Source organism: Bombus fervidus, chromosome 7 (assembly GCF_041682495.2).
Source record: "Bombus fervidus isolate BK054 chromosome 7, iyBomFerv1, whole genome shotgun sequence".
NCBI classification, from domain to species: Eukaryota; Metazoa; Arthropoda; class Insecta; order Hymenoptera; family Apidae; genus Bombus; species Bombus fervidus.
The window spans coordinates 13,505,256-13,522,745 of NC_091523.1; the positions used below are offsets into that span (position 1 = coordinate 13,505,256).

Here is a 17,490-nt window from a genome sequence, read left to right on the forward strand (position 1 = left end):
GACACGGCGTTCTACTTTCGGCTTTTTAATGATTTTCGATAAATTCGTGGGGCCAGCTTCGAAATAACGATCGAATCCTGGTAACCGGGCCTCTATAACCCATTTGAAATTCATATTCCCCGGGGACGATGGTATTTCACAGCTAGTGGAACCGACCTTGTGACATTGATGGGATTAATTATGAATTTTCGAAAGGAGCTTCCGATCGGCGAGGAATTGACCCACGAAACCGGAACGAACATGTACAAGGGGTGATTGATCGACGCGTATTATTACGCGTGTTACGCGATAAGCGAAGCTCTTAGTCGAAACATCGTAATTTTGTTAATTAAGTCGCGATCGTGAAGCGAATCGAGTTTTCCAGTTTCCTGAGTGTCGTGTAATAGCGGAAGGCAGGCGACGACAACGCGGAATACACGAGCCTTCACAGCCAGGCAAATGCGGATACATACACGTTAAACTGATTTATGGTCGCGACACCTTTTCAAAATTTGCATCGGACCGACCGTGAGACGAATGAACGTCCTGCTGACTGGCAGCGCGTGAAAGGAGCAGAGAGGAGGAAACAGAGAGGAATAGGCCGCGGAAGGGTTAAACCAGGCTAACGGAATAAGCAGTAACTTGATAGAAGCGACGCGATGACTGAAAAAGTGTATCCTACTCGTCAGGTGGATCCGTATACTTCCGAAGAAATTAGATTCATCCCGTGTAAACACTATGGCTATTGATTTTCAGGGTTTCCTATGTGTCAACAAAGTCTCTAATCTCAGATTAAAAGAGAAACAAGAATGATGAGAAAGCGAGATTATCCCTTAGCTTCAAAGGTTAATTCTTGAAAATCTAATCTTGACTTGATTTTTAACAGTTAATTTAAATCTGATATCTGGTATTTATTTCCCATTATTCTGAATATAAATAATCGTATCGTATAGCGTACGATTTGAAAACACATTGTAAAGAAATAACTTCAGTATATTCGTAGTGTATCAAATATTTGTGTAACTTTTACAAAATGAATATTTTGCAGTAAATATTCCGCAAACCTTATGTAGTTCGTTATACCTTTGCCAGTTTGTTTCAAACTATACCAAGGTAACCGTAACAGTCCTGTCGCGTTACAGTGCTAACGAAGTTACACGAACTTTTGTGTAGCACCCATCCATAAAAGTTTTCCACGTTAAGTGATCAAATACTATCGTGCCTCGTTCTATATACATATATTCTACGTCATTATAATCCGCCTACAATACTAATAAAGCATCCTGTGTTCAAGTTCAATCGATAAAAGAGGGCGACAAAAATGAAGTTTTTTTTATTACACCAACCAAAGTCTAGCATTAATGAATATTCTCTCCGACAGAATCATCGACAAGCATCAACTTCCGTGGATCAGCCTGCCATAAAACCAAAAATAAAGCAGCGGAGAAGATCGACCACGGAACCCTTCGTCTGTGAAACAATTCGCCGAAAAGTCGGTCGCGTATCGTGGGCTAAGCCGTAAAAAAGGAATCAAGGCGACGCGATCCTCTTTACGGCGCTGTAAAGCAGTGACTGGCTGTTGGTTGCTGGTGGGATCGCACAAAGAATATCTAAATCGGCGTAACCGTGACGCCGTCTGCTTTCCTCCCGAATTCTTGTTGCCAAAATACACACATGTGCATTTGCAGTACTAGGATTAGGACACTTGTGAAAACTTGAATACATAATTCGCATAATCTCGCGTTGTACTCGCTTCGTCGCGAAACAAACTTCTTTAGTAATCACACAGTTCACTCTTTCCTTCCTGCTACATCAAAAGCAGCGAATAACGAGCTGCTCGTGCGAGGATTTATACAACAAGTCGCGTTCCGTATGAAATCAGCAGCTGTCCTAACGCTTGTAAGCGGAAGCGTACGTAAAAAGACGAACGAAGGCTGAAACCTACTCAAAAAAGCATGCCAGATGGCGCGTTATAATTACACAACAAAGTTCTTTAGCGATCGTACAGTTCTTCGTTCTTCCCTTTCTGCTACATCGAAAGCTGCGAATAACGAGCTGCTCGTGCGGCGATTCGCGACGCAACAGTCGCGTTTCGTACGAGATCAGCAGGTGTCCTAATACTTACGAACGAGAGTATACTTAAAAGAATGCTCCGGCTAGAAACGCTTCGAAAAAGCTTGGCGGATCGCGCGTTCGTCGACCGATGTGCCTATATGCAGACGGCCGGCAAACAGAGGAATACGTGGGATCGGAATACGAAGTGTCGAAGGGGATAGCGGGTTCCGGAAGAGAAGGCAGAGAGATAGGGGAGCGGATCTCAATGGAAGAGAGGACGATCGTAGAGAGGTACGGGAGCGCCTGCGCCCTCGGCTATACCGAGTTTCTGCGTACGTTTCCATCAGTCGGGTCTTCAACTCCGGACCGCGAACAACCAGTGATCGGGGCCGCGTGACTTGGACGCCGTGCTAACACCCTCTCACAGACCCCTTGCAAGAGGATCAGCGACGCGACGCGCACCGGAAACAAAAGGTTCTCCAGTGAAAGTTTCGATCTTGCACCGGTACTGTCCGTGCTTCCGTTTTCCCAACGATTTACGCGGCGAAACTTCCGTTCCCGATTGCGGTCCAAAGTTTCGCGAACAAGTTTTCCGCAGAACTTTCACACACGCTTTCGCCGCAACGTGAATTTTTGTACTTCTCTTTATCTCTCTTTCTCTTTCTCTGCTACCAGTAATTTTACACGGTACGCAATAGCGAGCATTGTTAGCCGCGAAATTTTTACGAGCCACGCTTGTTCTCCGCCCGAACGATGATGCTCCATTGCAAGTGGTTCACGCGCGACGAAGAACTAATCGGAAATTAACGAGAAAATGCTTCCGATTAGCAATTGAAGTAGAACGATTGTTAACTGAAATTGTGCTCGGGGAAGCTTCGTAGTTTCATCGGCTGGATTTCGGTCGTTTTGTAAATCGCAAAGCAGAGTGATCTCGCGTGCGAATATTTAAAAATTCACGGCAAAGGATAAATCTTGGGAAGCTAGACGAGCCACGAGATCATTGGCCACCTTGTGAAGGAGGATCAAAGGGCGTGATCGTTAACGCCGTTAGCGCTAATTAATCACCTGTCATACAGATAAATATCGTGTATCACGCTGATAACCGGTTACGAAACTATACGACCATGTATGCCGATAATTATGAACAGGCTAACTCATTAGTCGCAGTCGACATTAACGGCCTCGTTGCAAGCGGCGTCGCCTGTTTCCATCGCGTTCCTCCAAGCCGTTCAATTGTTAATCGGATTTATACGCTGTAACACCGTACGAAAGAACGCGGCTATATACGCGGATAATTGCCTTTGAGAGCGATTAGATTCCTTCAGAATCAACGAATCGAAATAGAGCGGGCGAAAGAGAGAGAGAGAGAGAGAGAGAGAGAGAGAGAGTGAGTGAGTGAGAGAAAGAGAGAGTGAGTGACAAAATTTCAAAAGCGTCAAACGATAAAATCCTCGCGTGTTTCGACCCTCAACTCTTTTTTTCCATCCTCGAATTGCAGTAATGCATCGTTCGACTGGAAGCCTCTGCGGAACGATCGTTCGTTCGGTCGCGTGGAAAACCTCATGAGAGAGAAGATCGTGCACGCGGACGCAATCAAAGAGACTGGAAAAAAGGTATCCGCGTCGGATTGGACGATCCATCATTCGCTACTGGTGTTGGCTGAACCAGAAAGATAGGCGGCCTGATCGAGATAGAGGGAGAAGGAGAGAGAAAGTGAGAGAGTGAGAGAGAAAGAGAGAGAGAGAGAGATAGTGCAACACGCAAACAGGAGGAAACCATCCTCCCCTAGCTCGGAGATTGCGTAATTAATCGCGAGACTTAATCGAGTACCGAATTAATTGGGACAGATTTACGATCGAGGTCTGTGACAGTGGACCGCGATACCGTCGACGATCATGAAGTATCACCAGTGCGTGCAGATGACCGCGCGGCGGTCGCAAATGAAAAAGACCGCACGGGAGCGTGGTTCGATCCGACAACGTTAAAGGGACACGGATCGTACATCACCGTACCGTCCCGGAACACCGGTTCCACCCAATTCCCAAAAAGGAAACGATCGAGCAAAACGAGTTTTTCACGCTCGACCTGCTCCACCGGCCGGCCGTACGTTTCGCCTCTGCCTTGCCTGTCCACCTTTTCACGCTGCTAATTAATTTTCATCCTTTAGCGCACTCGTGGTAATCAGGTGGCGTTCACCGACAACGGCCAACGACTGGCAGTGTTTTGAAGAATAAAATCACGAAGATCATCGCGAGTCGCGTGGTTCGTAGTAACGAGCTGCAGATACTCATCGTGGATTCGCGAGGCCAAATAATTTGGACAGAGTCAAGACCCTCGAGTCCCCAACGTGCTTCAACGTAATTAGCAAACAGTCGCCGCCAAGTGTTTCCGCGGGAACAGTTCAATTTCCTCGCAACATTCTCGCCCTAGGCCGAGATTCTGACCAAAAGCCGGGATCTGGTCGTCGAAGCAGGCACTGTGCAAATTGTAGCCTCCAAAAGGGCGGCTACCTGATTCCATCAAGCTCTTTATAACCACTCGAGGACCAAGAAGAACCGAGCCGATCGATGGGGACGAGCTTCGAAAGGTAATTCGGTGTGGCGATTATAGGAAGGAAAATTGGTGGTTGAATGTCTGTGAAAGGAAGAAATTGGTCATTATTTTCGAGATCTTTATATAAAGATTCGAGATGCCGATGGAACGAGGTGGTCGGTTAAGTAGAGAAAATTCGATAAACGCGCATCATCGTTGAACCACGGGTTGAAACTTTTCGTTAAAAAGTGCATTCCTATCGGGGCCGCGCCACTGCGGGGAAATTAAAAGCAGTCGACGCGCATCCTGTGGCGAACGGACGTAAAGATAAGAAGAGGACAGTGCGCTGGTGGTTGTATAAAAAAAAAAGACAATGCTAAAACGCCGCCAGAAATGCGAGCAGAGGAAGAAGCAGAATAAACGATTCGTGGAACTTTTTTAACTGAAGTATCGAGTACTGAGAACAAAGTTAAATAACGGTGACGTAAAAAGTTTATCAACAACGACCGCGTAGTTGAACCAACAAAAGACTCGCTAAAAAAGTTTGTTAACCGAACGATAACCCACAGGAATCTACAAAGATGTACGAACGAGAATGCCCAGAGGATAAACAGAAATTTAAGAAGAAAAAGACCTTATGATCTGCAACTGTCAAGAACGCTGTAGTAAAAGCTTAGTGCGACGATAATAGAACGGAATTTAGACGACGTTCTCGGATCTGTAACTGAACGATTGGAAATTTCGTGTTCGCTGAGAGTTACGTTCTACTACCAACGAGTTCCGTGAGAATGAATCGTGACGAGTAAGAAGGGTGAGAAAACGGTAACGTCCGAGTGAAAAGGGGCCGAACACGACAAACGGGAAATTGTAGAATCGTTGTTAGGAGGGATATCCTGCGGGTGAGCCGGTCAGCCGACGGTGATGGCATGAGGACATTAGTAAGGAAGAGCTGCGGGTCCAGCGAGGAGGAGGATGAGGATGGTGGTGGGCGTGATGGTCCTTGGTCAGCTACTGACGAGGATTTTGCTCGCTGCCCACGCAGGAGATCGACTCGCGGCAGCTCGCAGAATTCTCAGAGACGTGCCATTGATAGACGGGTGAGTAAAAGGAAATTCCTCTAAGATCGCAATTTTACGATCTATAAATTTTTTACTATAAAGAAAGAGAGAGAGAGGCGCGATTTAAAATCGACAGCTCCGTACGATATGCAGGCAGCTTTTCTTGAAAAACAACGCTAGTTTCTGTAAATAAAGATCGGAGGATTGTGAGGTTCGCTCTTTGGATTTACCAATTTAACGGAGAAAGGCAGAACGACGAAGCTTGGAATCTGTAGGTTTTTAGGAGTTTACACAAACTTCCACTAGAAAGTAGTGCTAAATAAAAAAGAGGAGAATAAAATCACATAAATGTAGGTCAGTATAGATTTTATTGAAATAGTTATCACTAAAATACGACATATGAAATTAAACTGACTTTCTTTTTAATATAGCGAATAGTGAACGTTATGTAGTACGTGATTATTAATTTTATCTGAACGATGGATATTTCAACAAGAACCAAGTATGCTAGTAATGTATGCCTAAATAGTGGATTATTTTAAATAGAACGATTGTTTAATCATTCGGAAGAAAATTGATTACGAGGCAAAAATTGGTACGCGTCAAGGATTAATGTAATGAATTTGTAATGCATTCGGTGAAATTAAAGGAAATCGATAAGAAGTTCGTGATGTAATAAATTAAATTTGTCACAGACGTCAACCATTTATAAGAATGGACGACAATTTAAAACGGGAATAACTTGAACATCGCCAATCTGTTTTCATGCTTTATCGAATAAAACGTCACTTCGTTCTCATTTCATATTTTTGTTATAATTAAATTGCGAATATTTATGGCTTTATAGAAAATTCGAGAAACGTATAGAATGCATAGAACATGGAAAAATACACAAAATGTCTAAAGTATAGCGAAACAAACATCTATCTACATTTCATTTCCTTAATTAAATTAACAAGTAGAAATGTGAATCTACACAAGCATCTGCGTTCTAATTATGAGTTTTTAACAAAGCATACATGAGTCTACGATTTATATAACATTCTCTACCTTTTATTTCTATAATATTCTAACACCGTTATGTGCGAACACCTGAGTTATCCTGTATATCATGAAATAACGTGATTCGATCGTAGTGAAACGATTGCAAGTAGAATTTAAAACGAGGTATACATAGGCGAGTTCGCGTTTAGGGATGCTAACGTTGCCTGTAGAATCTACAGAGACCCGTTCCACCTCTCCAGCCCTTGGTACTTGAATTTTTGGCGTGCGTCTCGTAAAATTGTTGAAATTTTAATGAATAACTGAAAACTCTAGTGTAATCGTTAACTCGAGTGTTCCATTGAAGCATCGCAAGGTACGAATTTATAGCCAGCGGAGAACAATGTCGTCGTAACGACGCGCATGGACGACATTCTATAGCCGAAGCATGCCTCTAATTACACCGGAATTAAGCTTGAAAGGAACGTCGTCCGTGTGTCCTGTCCAATTTGCGATTGAGCGTCGAATCATCCGAAAACGCTTGCTTTTCCATCTCTCTACGGAGGGCTAAACTTTCCTTGGATTCCACAAACGAATCGTTTCTCAATTTCGCAGCCATACATCGTTGCCATCCGCGAAATCGAATCAGTCGACAAATGTTTATTTTCCACGTCGCATATTTCTATCGTTCGGTTTTTTTGATCAACTCGTCTCTACTTTTTCTTGTTTCTACAAATTGATGAATTTTGCGAAACAATGAAAAGGAAAAACGATCGAGCAACCGCAGTAACTTCCTCGCGGAAAAATAGAGGAGCAAATTGTTTTTCGTTGACGCTATGTAAAATTCGTTACGCTAAAATTTCAGCGACAAACGTGCGCCAGAGTTTCACAGAAATTCGCCGATGACAAAAGAAACGCGACGCGGTTTTTGATACGATCGACCGCGAAAACCTAACACGCTGCAACAACTCGCGCACAATGCGCAACGTCCGTCCACTGCGTACGAACAAACACGCCGACAAGAACGTACAAGCGACTAAAGGCTGGAATATGAAAATAGTATCCGCGAAGAGATTTGATGGCGATGCGGCTTAAAATCGTTCCTTTATCTCCTCTGAAGGGAAGAAGAGCCGCGATTCGATTCGAAGAAACTCGAGAGTCGCGTGTTTTCTCGGAGGTAATGAGAAAGTTTCACGAGCGCGAAAGAAAAGACGTTAATGAAGGAAGAAAGAGAAAGAGGAAGTGGCGAAGCGATTGAAGAGAGACGGCGAAGAAGGAGAACGAAAGGTGTGAAAGGAATAAAAGCAGGATGAAATTTATCTCGAGGATGGCCAGTGGCTATTGGTCTTCCGCTTTCTCAAGTTACCTCGAAGTAGATACGAATTTCCACTTCTCGTGGCTGTGAAACAATGCCTCGTGTCTCCTTTCGCTACGTCCCTGCGCCTGCCTTTGCGTATTTCGTTGGCACGCGACTCTATCGATGTCTCTCACCTCTCGATAGCCTCTCGAATCAAAAAGCAACAACGATCTCTCGTCGTCGTAAAATTTCACTCGAATGATCCATCGAAACCAGGCAAAGATCGCTTCTGTTTCGAACAACCAACGAGAGTTTTCGTTTGTTCCACGATGTGGTGCATTTGTAAACGTAGAAGCAATTACAAAGCAATAAAAATTCTTTCGGGTTGTTTTGCACTTAGGCGAGCCGACTATCGAACCGTCTATCGATGTGTGCTTTTTTTCTGAAAGTATAGATCTGTCACTGTCGTACAACGACGTTTCTAGCGACCTGTCAAAAATAAGCCAACGGATCGTGGTAAAGACGAGAGAAAGAATGATTCTTTTGTTGGTGCAAATTACGGTCTTCTCTCCGTCAGCTCTGTCGACCATGGGCAAGGAGAGAGTCTTTCATCCCCTGGGTCGCGATAGAAATTCGAGAAGTCCTCGGACGTATCGTCTCTATAAAAGGGTAGCACCACGGGAGGAAATGGAACACGAACGATTTCGCCGATTGTCGACGACCCGAAGGCGATTCGTTACCGATAACGAGTGAAAGCCTCGTCGAGCCTATTGTGCCCTGTATAATAGTTTGCATTTTTCCTCGGCAAAGGCCACGAAAAGAGTTCACAAGGGCTTACGTAACAATCGCGCGATGAGCATCGCCCTGTTGTTCGCGAAACCGTAAAAATGGATGAAACCGTTCGTCGGAATTTTCGCGACTGGCCAATTCGTGTATCGTGGCCGAGCTTTTTCGTTCATATGCGAGAAACGTACGCGGAAACAAAGAGTCGACGGTTGTGTTTCGCTTCATTAAAAAAAAAAAAATATATATATATACATGCGGCAAATCTCCGGTGACTGTTCTCTACGTTTTCATCTCGCTCTTCGATAAAAAGGACAAAATATTTTTTTCATCAGGGTTATTATTGCCGTGTTTCCGCATCAGATATTCAATTAAAACGTACACAAACGAGCGTTCGAGTGGCGACAATTCGCGTACGAGCCAAGAAGCCAGTACAGACCGGACAAAAACGTTGCTTTCTTCTGCGAAACGTTTAAGCTCCGTAATTATCGCTGGTTGCTTGTACGCCTATTAAACCGTGGTCCGACAACTGTTTGGTGAACGAAAGCGGACTCGTTTTTTCACCGGAAACGCGAGATATTCGCAAAAATATTCCTCTGCGAAGCTGATAACTCGCTTGGACAGCAGCCTGTAATTACGTCGTTCAACGACTCTGTTTATAACGTTCATTGCCGTGCGGAAATATTTAATTACCTAGGCCGTTCCGTGCCGCTGGACCGCAAAAGGTGGGCCGACTGGTCTTCCACTGGGAAAGGAAAGGGTGCAAAGCGGTTTCCGCGTCACAACCCTTTTCAAATGTTCTTTTCGGGAGAAAGAACGTATGCACTAAGAAACTACGGACCATAGACGTTTCGGTCGTTTTAGATACTCAACTTGAGCGAAAGACTCGCGAGGTTCTCACAAAAATTCGGATAATTTCCCAAATTTGCACCGACGCTTTTAACGCTTTCTGCGCTGTTAAGATTTACAACCGTTGTATCGAATTACTTGTTTCAAAATCTACGACACGATGGATCAAGAGATAAATATTAATAATTTATAGGTCCGTGTGTTTTATCACTCGTGTTGCGATGTTACCGGATAGTTGACATTGAAATATTCAACACTTTAGACACTTTCCTAGCCAATAAAACTTTTTTAATCCAACAGATCAAGAATCCTGTCTTCGTCTATTAAAAACGAAATACGAGACGTAGCTGATTTCCCAGATCAAAATTTCCTTCCCGAGTATGTTTCAAAAACTTGAAATTTGTGCATAATTGATATAAATGTTGCTCGTAATAACTGTTTTTATATTTCCTCTATAAAACGTGTTAAGGTTATTGGATGTATGTGAATACAAAGGAACGCGTGGATAAATTCTAAGGTAGAAAAAATATATATTTTGAATGTTAAAGTGTAAGTACAAAGTTTGGAATACAACGTGAGCTGGTCCAGATCCGCACGCTAGCAGCGTTACTCTAAAACTGACTGAAAAACCTTGAAGCCAACGTTGCATGCGTATAGTTTGCCTTCGACGCAATCTTTTGTCTATGCGCTGTCGATGGCTTCAGTGCTTGAGAAAACTAAAGACCAGATGTAGAGTTTACTTAGAAGTGGCGAGCACTTCAACAAAACGAAACATGATAAATATAATATAGAAAATCTGCGTGTAAGGCAACTTTCTCTCAAGATTCGTCGTTTTAATGAACACTGAACAGATTAAGATCTTTCGAAGATTCTCGACAGACAAGAGTTTTAACAGAAGACAAAGTGGCAGCGATTTTGTATAACGCGGAGCAACAAGTCTTTACCTTGACACATGAAGCAAGTTCGACCTAATCGGTGACTTGATCGTGAAGATTGAAATCGTAGAGGAACGCGCACGAAGAATCCCACGACAAAGAGTAATATAGTCCGAACGAGTGAAAGCTAGTCGTTGAACATAATCATTCTTCTAGAGCACGTGATACTAGCAGAGTTCAAAGTTGCGAGTTTATCGCGTCGACGTACGGTCGTATCCGCTCAACGGCGCATAAATATATAAGCACACGGATAACGTACATGCAGAACAGGGTGCAAGTAGCGTCCAGGATGATGCTTGAAGCTTAAAAGCAGAAAAGGAGATTTAGGTCGTCGCGGAGTTGGCCAAGTTCGCGCAGAATCGACGAAAGTGGATGAAGGAACGTCTATATGCCTGTCGAAGCCCAGATGTAGGTCCGAGTTTACCTTGTTTATCTTTTTTTTTTTTTTTTTTTTAATGGAAGAGAATATAAATTAATCCCTTAAATATGTATACGTGGATTGATCTAGCCGTAAGTAGTACGAGCTTTAAAATGCAAATTGGATTTCAAGTTGTAAATATAGTTTATCAGGTTATAGTATATGAGTGAAATCGATCAACTCTACTTGTCACAGATTTTTCAATTTTGGTATCCGATGTATAATTAACGCTCGATTATTTAAAGACGAATGATTTGCTCCTATATAAATTAAGAAAATATTTAAACAATGGAAATATTTAAAAATAATATTGCAACGTTATTGAAGTTGATCGATGCGCCTTCTGACGTTTGCATTCAATTTTTCACTAAAATTACGCGGTAACAATCCCCTGTCTTCTTTTCTGCTTCCTAATAATCACCATATGAAAAGTACTACGGCTGAAATATTAATCTTCAGAGGAAAAACTAATTCTCATAATAACGAATTAACAACGTACGTTCCTGACAAGTACTCGAACACCTTATTATCTCCTATTGCACGTGTATATCTTATCAAATTCCTGTTTCGACGTTCGAACTACGCTTTTACGTTACGAACCGTGTACTTTCCAACTTGATAAATTTTATGACCTCGTTATTTCTCTTATACCGCTAATGCGTGAATGATTTAGACTTCTACAACCTGAAGTTCATCGATTCCTACTAAAATTTGCGTTCAGAAGATAAATCAACGATAGAGCGCGGCAATGTCTCGAAAGAGATACAGAGCTCATTATGCAGTCCTTGCCCGGTAAGGATCGGAAGAGGGCACATACGCGATTTGATATTCTCGACTGCGCTCGACGTGATCGTAACCATATTCCCAAAGAATGCAATGATAACGATCGCAATAGCCATAGAGAAAGATTATCGAAACCGCGACACGTGAGACTACTCGACGTACGATAATATCGGCTTGCTATGGAAGAGAAATTTTCCCGGTTTCCGGAAGCTACGTGGAAAGTGCCATCGTAATGCAATCGAAGGTTTCTTCTAGCATCTGGCTCGCGCGTGCCAACGTTCCACTCGAAATAAGAAAAAGAAAAAGAAGAAGAAGAAGAAGAAAGAGAAAAAGAAGAAAGAAAGACGAAGAATGTGCATACGCTATAAATCCTCTCATTCGGTTGGTGCATCGTAGCGAGACTTTGCAAAGCGCTCTATTTCAAGCGTGGTTACCTATCGTGTACGTGGAGATCAGAGTGCAAGCCGAATATTCGCAGACTCACGCGAGCTTTTTTTCCCCCAAGTAGAAATTTATTCGTTAAAAGCGGTCGTTCTAGTTTAAGGAGCCGATACTCATACGTGACCCGTGCAGAAACCTCTTTTCCCTTTTCCTTTCTCTCCTTCCTGTCTCTTTCTTTCTACCATCCTCTCGTCCCTACCGGAGAAACGTTCGAAGCTCGATTTACTTTCGGTGCACTTTCAATCCACTTCGAATCATTCGTGTGTCGATTTGAAACGATTTTCTGCCAGTGTACTCGCGATGCTTCGCCGCTCCAGTTTCCAGACGAAAGGAAATTAGAAAATTGACGAGGAGCTCTCGCTCCCTCTCTCTTCGTTCCTCTCTTTTTGATTTCTCTCGCTCGAATAGTAAAAAAAAAAAAAAAAAAAATTCAAATGGATACTACCATCGGTGGTACCTATAGAAGGGCAACACCTTTCGTTACCCTCAGGCGGTAAGAAGCGCTACCTTGAGAACAATAAGACAATTTTCCAATTGTTTTTCCGACTGACGGAAGTCTGCCAAGTCTATCGACGATGGTATCTCGCTTTCGATTCGAAACAATGGCTTCTTTTTCGCGCGAGACCTCCTCGTTTTGTTCATAGAAGACACCTCCAGTAGAATTTACGACCGACTCTTATACCCTTAAGATTTTGATTGACTAATCGCAGAGTGGTAAAAACAATGATTCGTCCACTGTATACCTGTCACAGCGACAAATCCTCTAACACGAAGTTAAGACTTACAGTTAGAAATTTCACGAAGTGTCACGCATCGACATCGATATAACCAATGCAGTAAAAAGTGCATGTTTAGATGTCGACTCACACGTATCCATAGGTAGTAAGCTTTACTTTTACGTATATTCTGCAGAAGGAGATATTAGGTTGTTCGAAAAATGTCTCTCTTTCGCAAACGTGTTTTTTACAACAGTGCACCTTCGTACAAACGTGAAACCAAGTCTGTGAAACGTCGCGGTGTTTATCTCAATAGAACAAAATGGATCGTACGTAATTCGACAAAATAATATAAAACTATTGAGATATGTATAACTTTATGTGCTGGGCTGGGTTGGCAGTGTAGTAGTGATACTTGTATGTGAATATCAGTGTGTGGAAGTATATGTGTGCGCGGCGTCTCGAAAACAAAGGAATGTAAACTGTTCAGTCGGGTAACAGTCTCGTATGGAAGGAATTGCTGAGACGCGTGCAAGTGTGTATCGATAAATATCTTTGAAATCGTTTATCAAATAAATATATAACTATTCTAATATAAATTCTAAGTATAAATTTAGTGTTCTTATACCATTATTTTCGTTATTAAGATCCAAAATTCTCAATAAAAATAAACAACATTGTGCGTCTATTATTTCCTCATAAAACGAAAGAAACCTTTCGGACATCCTAATAGAAAGAAAAACTCCAATACGATATTAAACGTTCTAAGCAAACGATTAATAAGATCAGCGACAGCGACTGTAAAAATCTAAGCGATGTTACGTGTGCAAAGAAGTTGCTCTATCAACTGCAAGAGTTGCCAACAGCAAATAGTTAAATTAGTCAATGCAAACAGCAAAGGTAGAACTATGTATTGTCCATCGTGGCTACGAAACTGATTTGCACAACATTGTATCCATCGTAGCATTTATATCGATGTATTAATCGATTAAGTCTCAGGATGTACGAATATTCGTACAAACATTTGACACTATCAAATTGAAATATAAAATCTGATGTAAGTAGAAAAAAATTGAAATATAGAAAAAGATGCAAAGAAACGTTTCATTGAAAAATACGAACAATACTTTTGCAATTGCTGTATATATCATGTATCTTACAGATATTGCTGTAGAGGTTTATGTGTAGAGGATGGTTGGTCGGTGAGGTTTAATGGACGAGATTGCTCGTTGTTGAAACCGTCGAATATATTTAAAATGATAAATTAGTATACAGATAATGTTCGCAAAGACGCTCGTACTAATAAATTCGCTAAGACAGTATATAAGTCGTAAAATAGGATCATTAATGACTTAATTAGATCGCTGATAATTCGTTGATAACTGGTTTATAACTGATCGACAACTGACTGTAACTCATGTGCCGTTACATTGTAAATATTATTTTCACGATATTCTATATCTTTCATAGAAAAATATCATTTATCATAGACAAATATAACGTGAATATTATTTGCGTGAAATTAAACAAAACTATCCCGGTGTAGGTCGAATGAATTTTTTACGAGTTTAATTTAAAAAAATCTGTTCACTGTGTGATAAACCCGATTCCTCCAGAAGGAAACAACCGCCGCGCGCTGCACCGGTTGTTCAGTATCGACACACGAGTTCTCTCCGTTCAATTTCATTCGGATAGCTGGCGGGCGTGTCCACTGGTTCGCCAAGGCGTCTGCTTCGGTTCCATTTAAAGATCGTGTGCAAACGCCAGTCGTTTCCACGATAACGACCAATGTGAAATATAAGCGTGTGCCTTTTGCCACTAGCCCTTTCCACCCGTCCGTTAATTCAGCCGATGTAATAATGTCGAGGGAAGTTTAAATTTTCACACGTGACCGCGTTCCACGTCGTATCGATCTAAAAATTTCGTCGTCTACGTGTAAAATCTGGCGATAATTGTTCCATTCTCATTGCCGAATTATCAACAAACGGATACCAAAATATATTCAACTGTTTGAGGTTCTTCCAAACAAAATGTATCGATTCGTTTCATGGATATAAATAAGAAAAGAACGTAACACGATTCATTCGAAGATTTATTGAAGAGTTATAATAGAAATTCGAAGTAGGGAACAATAAAGGATTCGAGGTTACTATGCTATAATGCAGGAATGGGTTTACGATCGATGCAATTACGATAGCCGGTTTAAAAACGTTCGCCGTTTCTATCGATAAAATACCGACGAAGAGTGATAAAAAATTCAGTGTATTATCCTAGCAAGTTCATTTTGATTTTATTTCATCTCATAAATCAATTGACTCGTCATATCAGTTCAACGCGCGTATTCAAATTTGTGTAATATACCTCTTTTTCAGGATTACCCACACATAAAAGTTTAACGATATAAAACGTTTATATTCTTTTTCGCGTTATAACTTTTTCATTTGATTTGTTCCACGCCATCTACATATTTTTATATAGCATCCTCTTTTATTTATACCTATAAAACATTATAATATAAAATCTGATTAGAAAAGCCTGGAACGCTTTACAACATTAGCTGAGAGCTGTCTTTGCGTTACAAAATACATCCTCTGATCAATCTTTCCTTATCACGTCGTCTAAGGCCAATTGCAAAACCCCCTGACTCTTCCTTTTCTTTTTTCTTTTTTTCTCTCCCTTTTGTCCCTTCCTCTTCCTTCGCCGCGTCACAATCACGAAAGAAAATAAATCTCTCGTTAGTTAGAATTTTCAACGTGAAAAAAGAAACAAGATTATCGCATGGGGCTGCTATGCCTGACGTAAGTTCGGCGCGGCACCTCTTTCGACGAGCGCAAAGTCGCTACAAAAGTTGCTGTCACGCGGCTTTGTTACTCGTTCCACGTCGTTCTAATTAATTTTATTAACGAGCGGTGCAAAACCATCGGCTACGTGGAACTTTAGCCGAGAATCAACGAACGTTCGTTAACGGTTCCGCGGGGCGAGCGAATGGAAAAGAAGAGCCGCGGTAACGATCGAAGTTCCTTGCAGAAAGAATCTATGGCTTTAAGCTTGGGCATTGTACGCCAGCGGCGATGAATAGCAGGCAAAGAACAGGGACAGAGAGGCGAATTATTAGCACCGTCCAACGAATCCAATTTGTAAGAAAAGCGAAGATTCTAAGGAATCGGTTACCGTAAGATCGCGTTATATCCGCTGCTCTTCGTTATTATCGAATCTACTGGAACGACGTCGCGTCGTGACGCCTCGGTTGCCGCGGTCTGCCCGCGAAACTTCACCGAGGCGATATTATCTTCCGATGCAACTGTCTCGTCGAATGAATACCCGTTGTGGATGGAGTTTCCGTGGCGTTCATTTTTTTATGAATAATGCAGATTCTCAATGCGAGTAGCACGTTTCACGGCGAAACGATACGGAAATCGTTCACGGTGGTCCCTCAACTCGTTCCTTTTCGACTTACAACGCGACAACGCGATTGAAACGCAACCAGACAGAAATTGTTTCACGAGAATTGTCGTTAAATCACGAGCCAGAGGATTAACCGCCTAATCTATCGAAGTTGAAGAGTAAAGCGGGATGGTTACTAGATGAACAACAGGAAACAGAGTTACTTTGGCAACCTGACGACGAGGTCGCCAGAGGCAAATAGCAAGCTACGTACAGAGGTTAATTTTCGGTATAAGCCGGTATAACGATACGCGGCCACGAACCCTGCACGTCTGTTTGCCACCAATATATATGTAATACGTACACCGGTAAAACCGACCACATGAACAGACACCAACTTCTGACGGAGTTAATGTAGCTGTAACGTGTAACTCGATTTCGCGGAGTTAGTCGAAGGCGTCGATGCTGTCTTACCGAGTCCACGCTACCCAGGCTTCGTACTCGTAAATCGGATCATGGATCTTGGATTCCGAAACGTGACTTAAAACTTCACGTCGTGTCACGATCCTACTGTCTCCCTAGGTACGCGTGTCTACTATGAGACAGATAAACAAGGATAGACAAAATAAAGTTAGGAACGTGTTCGGAAATGTTACGATAGTCGAGCATCGTGTAGATCTAAAACACTTCTCAAAAATAGCAATCATAGTCCGTGTCGTCGTTAGCCCGTGTCGTAAATCTTAAGTGTTAAACCAGGATCTATATAACTATTGAGATATGTATAATTTTGTGTGCAAGACTAGATTGGCCGCGTAGTAGTGACACGCGTATGCGAATATGAATGTGTGGAAAATGTGTGTGCGCGGTGTTTCGAAATACAGATGAATGTAACTGATAGTGTGGTATGGAAGATGATGAGACAAAGACAATGCTGAGACGCGTGCAAATGTATATCGACGAAGATCCTGGAAATCGTTTATTAAATAAATCGAAAACTATTTTAATATGAATTCTAAGTGTAACCTTGGTGTTTCTTTACATTTATTTCGGCGATTAAGATCTACAATTCTCAACAATAACAAATGTCGTTCTTCTCACTGAACGTTTCGAGGAGGCTGAAAGTTTCACGAATTGCGGAAAAGAATGACGCGAAGAGGAGTCATCCCATTTAACGTGCCGTTAAACGAAACGATGTAATTACCGAATATTTATGTTACACGCGTGACATCACCACCATTAAAACCGTGTGTAATTCATTTAGCTAGCTTTGCCAGGTATG

At 42.1% G+C, this 17,490-nt stretch overlaps 1 protein-coding gene and 1 long non-coding RNA gene across 8 annotated transcripts in view; one reads left to right on the forward strand and one right to left on the reverse strand.

Annotated features, from left to right (window-relative positions):
• LOC139989517 (dipeptidase 1) overlaps nt 1-17,490 on the forward strand; it is a 233,425-nt gene that overhangs the window by 154,305 nt on the left and 61,630 nt on the right. The window contains exons 1-2 of one of the 5 annotated variants that reach the window (XM_072007988.1): nt 2,011-2,669; nt 3,533-5,663. The exons of 1 other annotated variant lie outside the window; for it this stretch is intronic. In XM_072007988.1, coding sequence (XP_071864089.1) covers nt 5,539-5,663 — 125 coding nt within the window. In that variant the 5' untranslated portion in view covers nt 2,011-2,669; nt 3,533-5,538. Of the gene's footprint in view, nt 1-2,010; nt 5,664-17,490 lie in introns of those variants that run through there. 3 more of the 5 variants (XM_072007991.1, XM_072007990.1, XM_072007987.1) reach the window with 3 other exon arrangements.
• Nucleotides 1-17,490, reverse strand: part of LOC139989526 (uncharacterized) — a 119,977-nt gene that overhangs the window by 36,314 nt on the left and 66,173 nt on the right. The window lies entirely within an intron of this gene.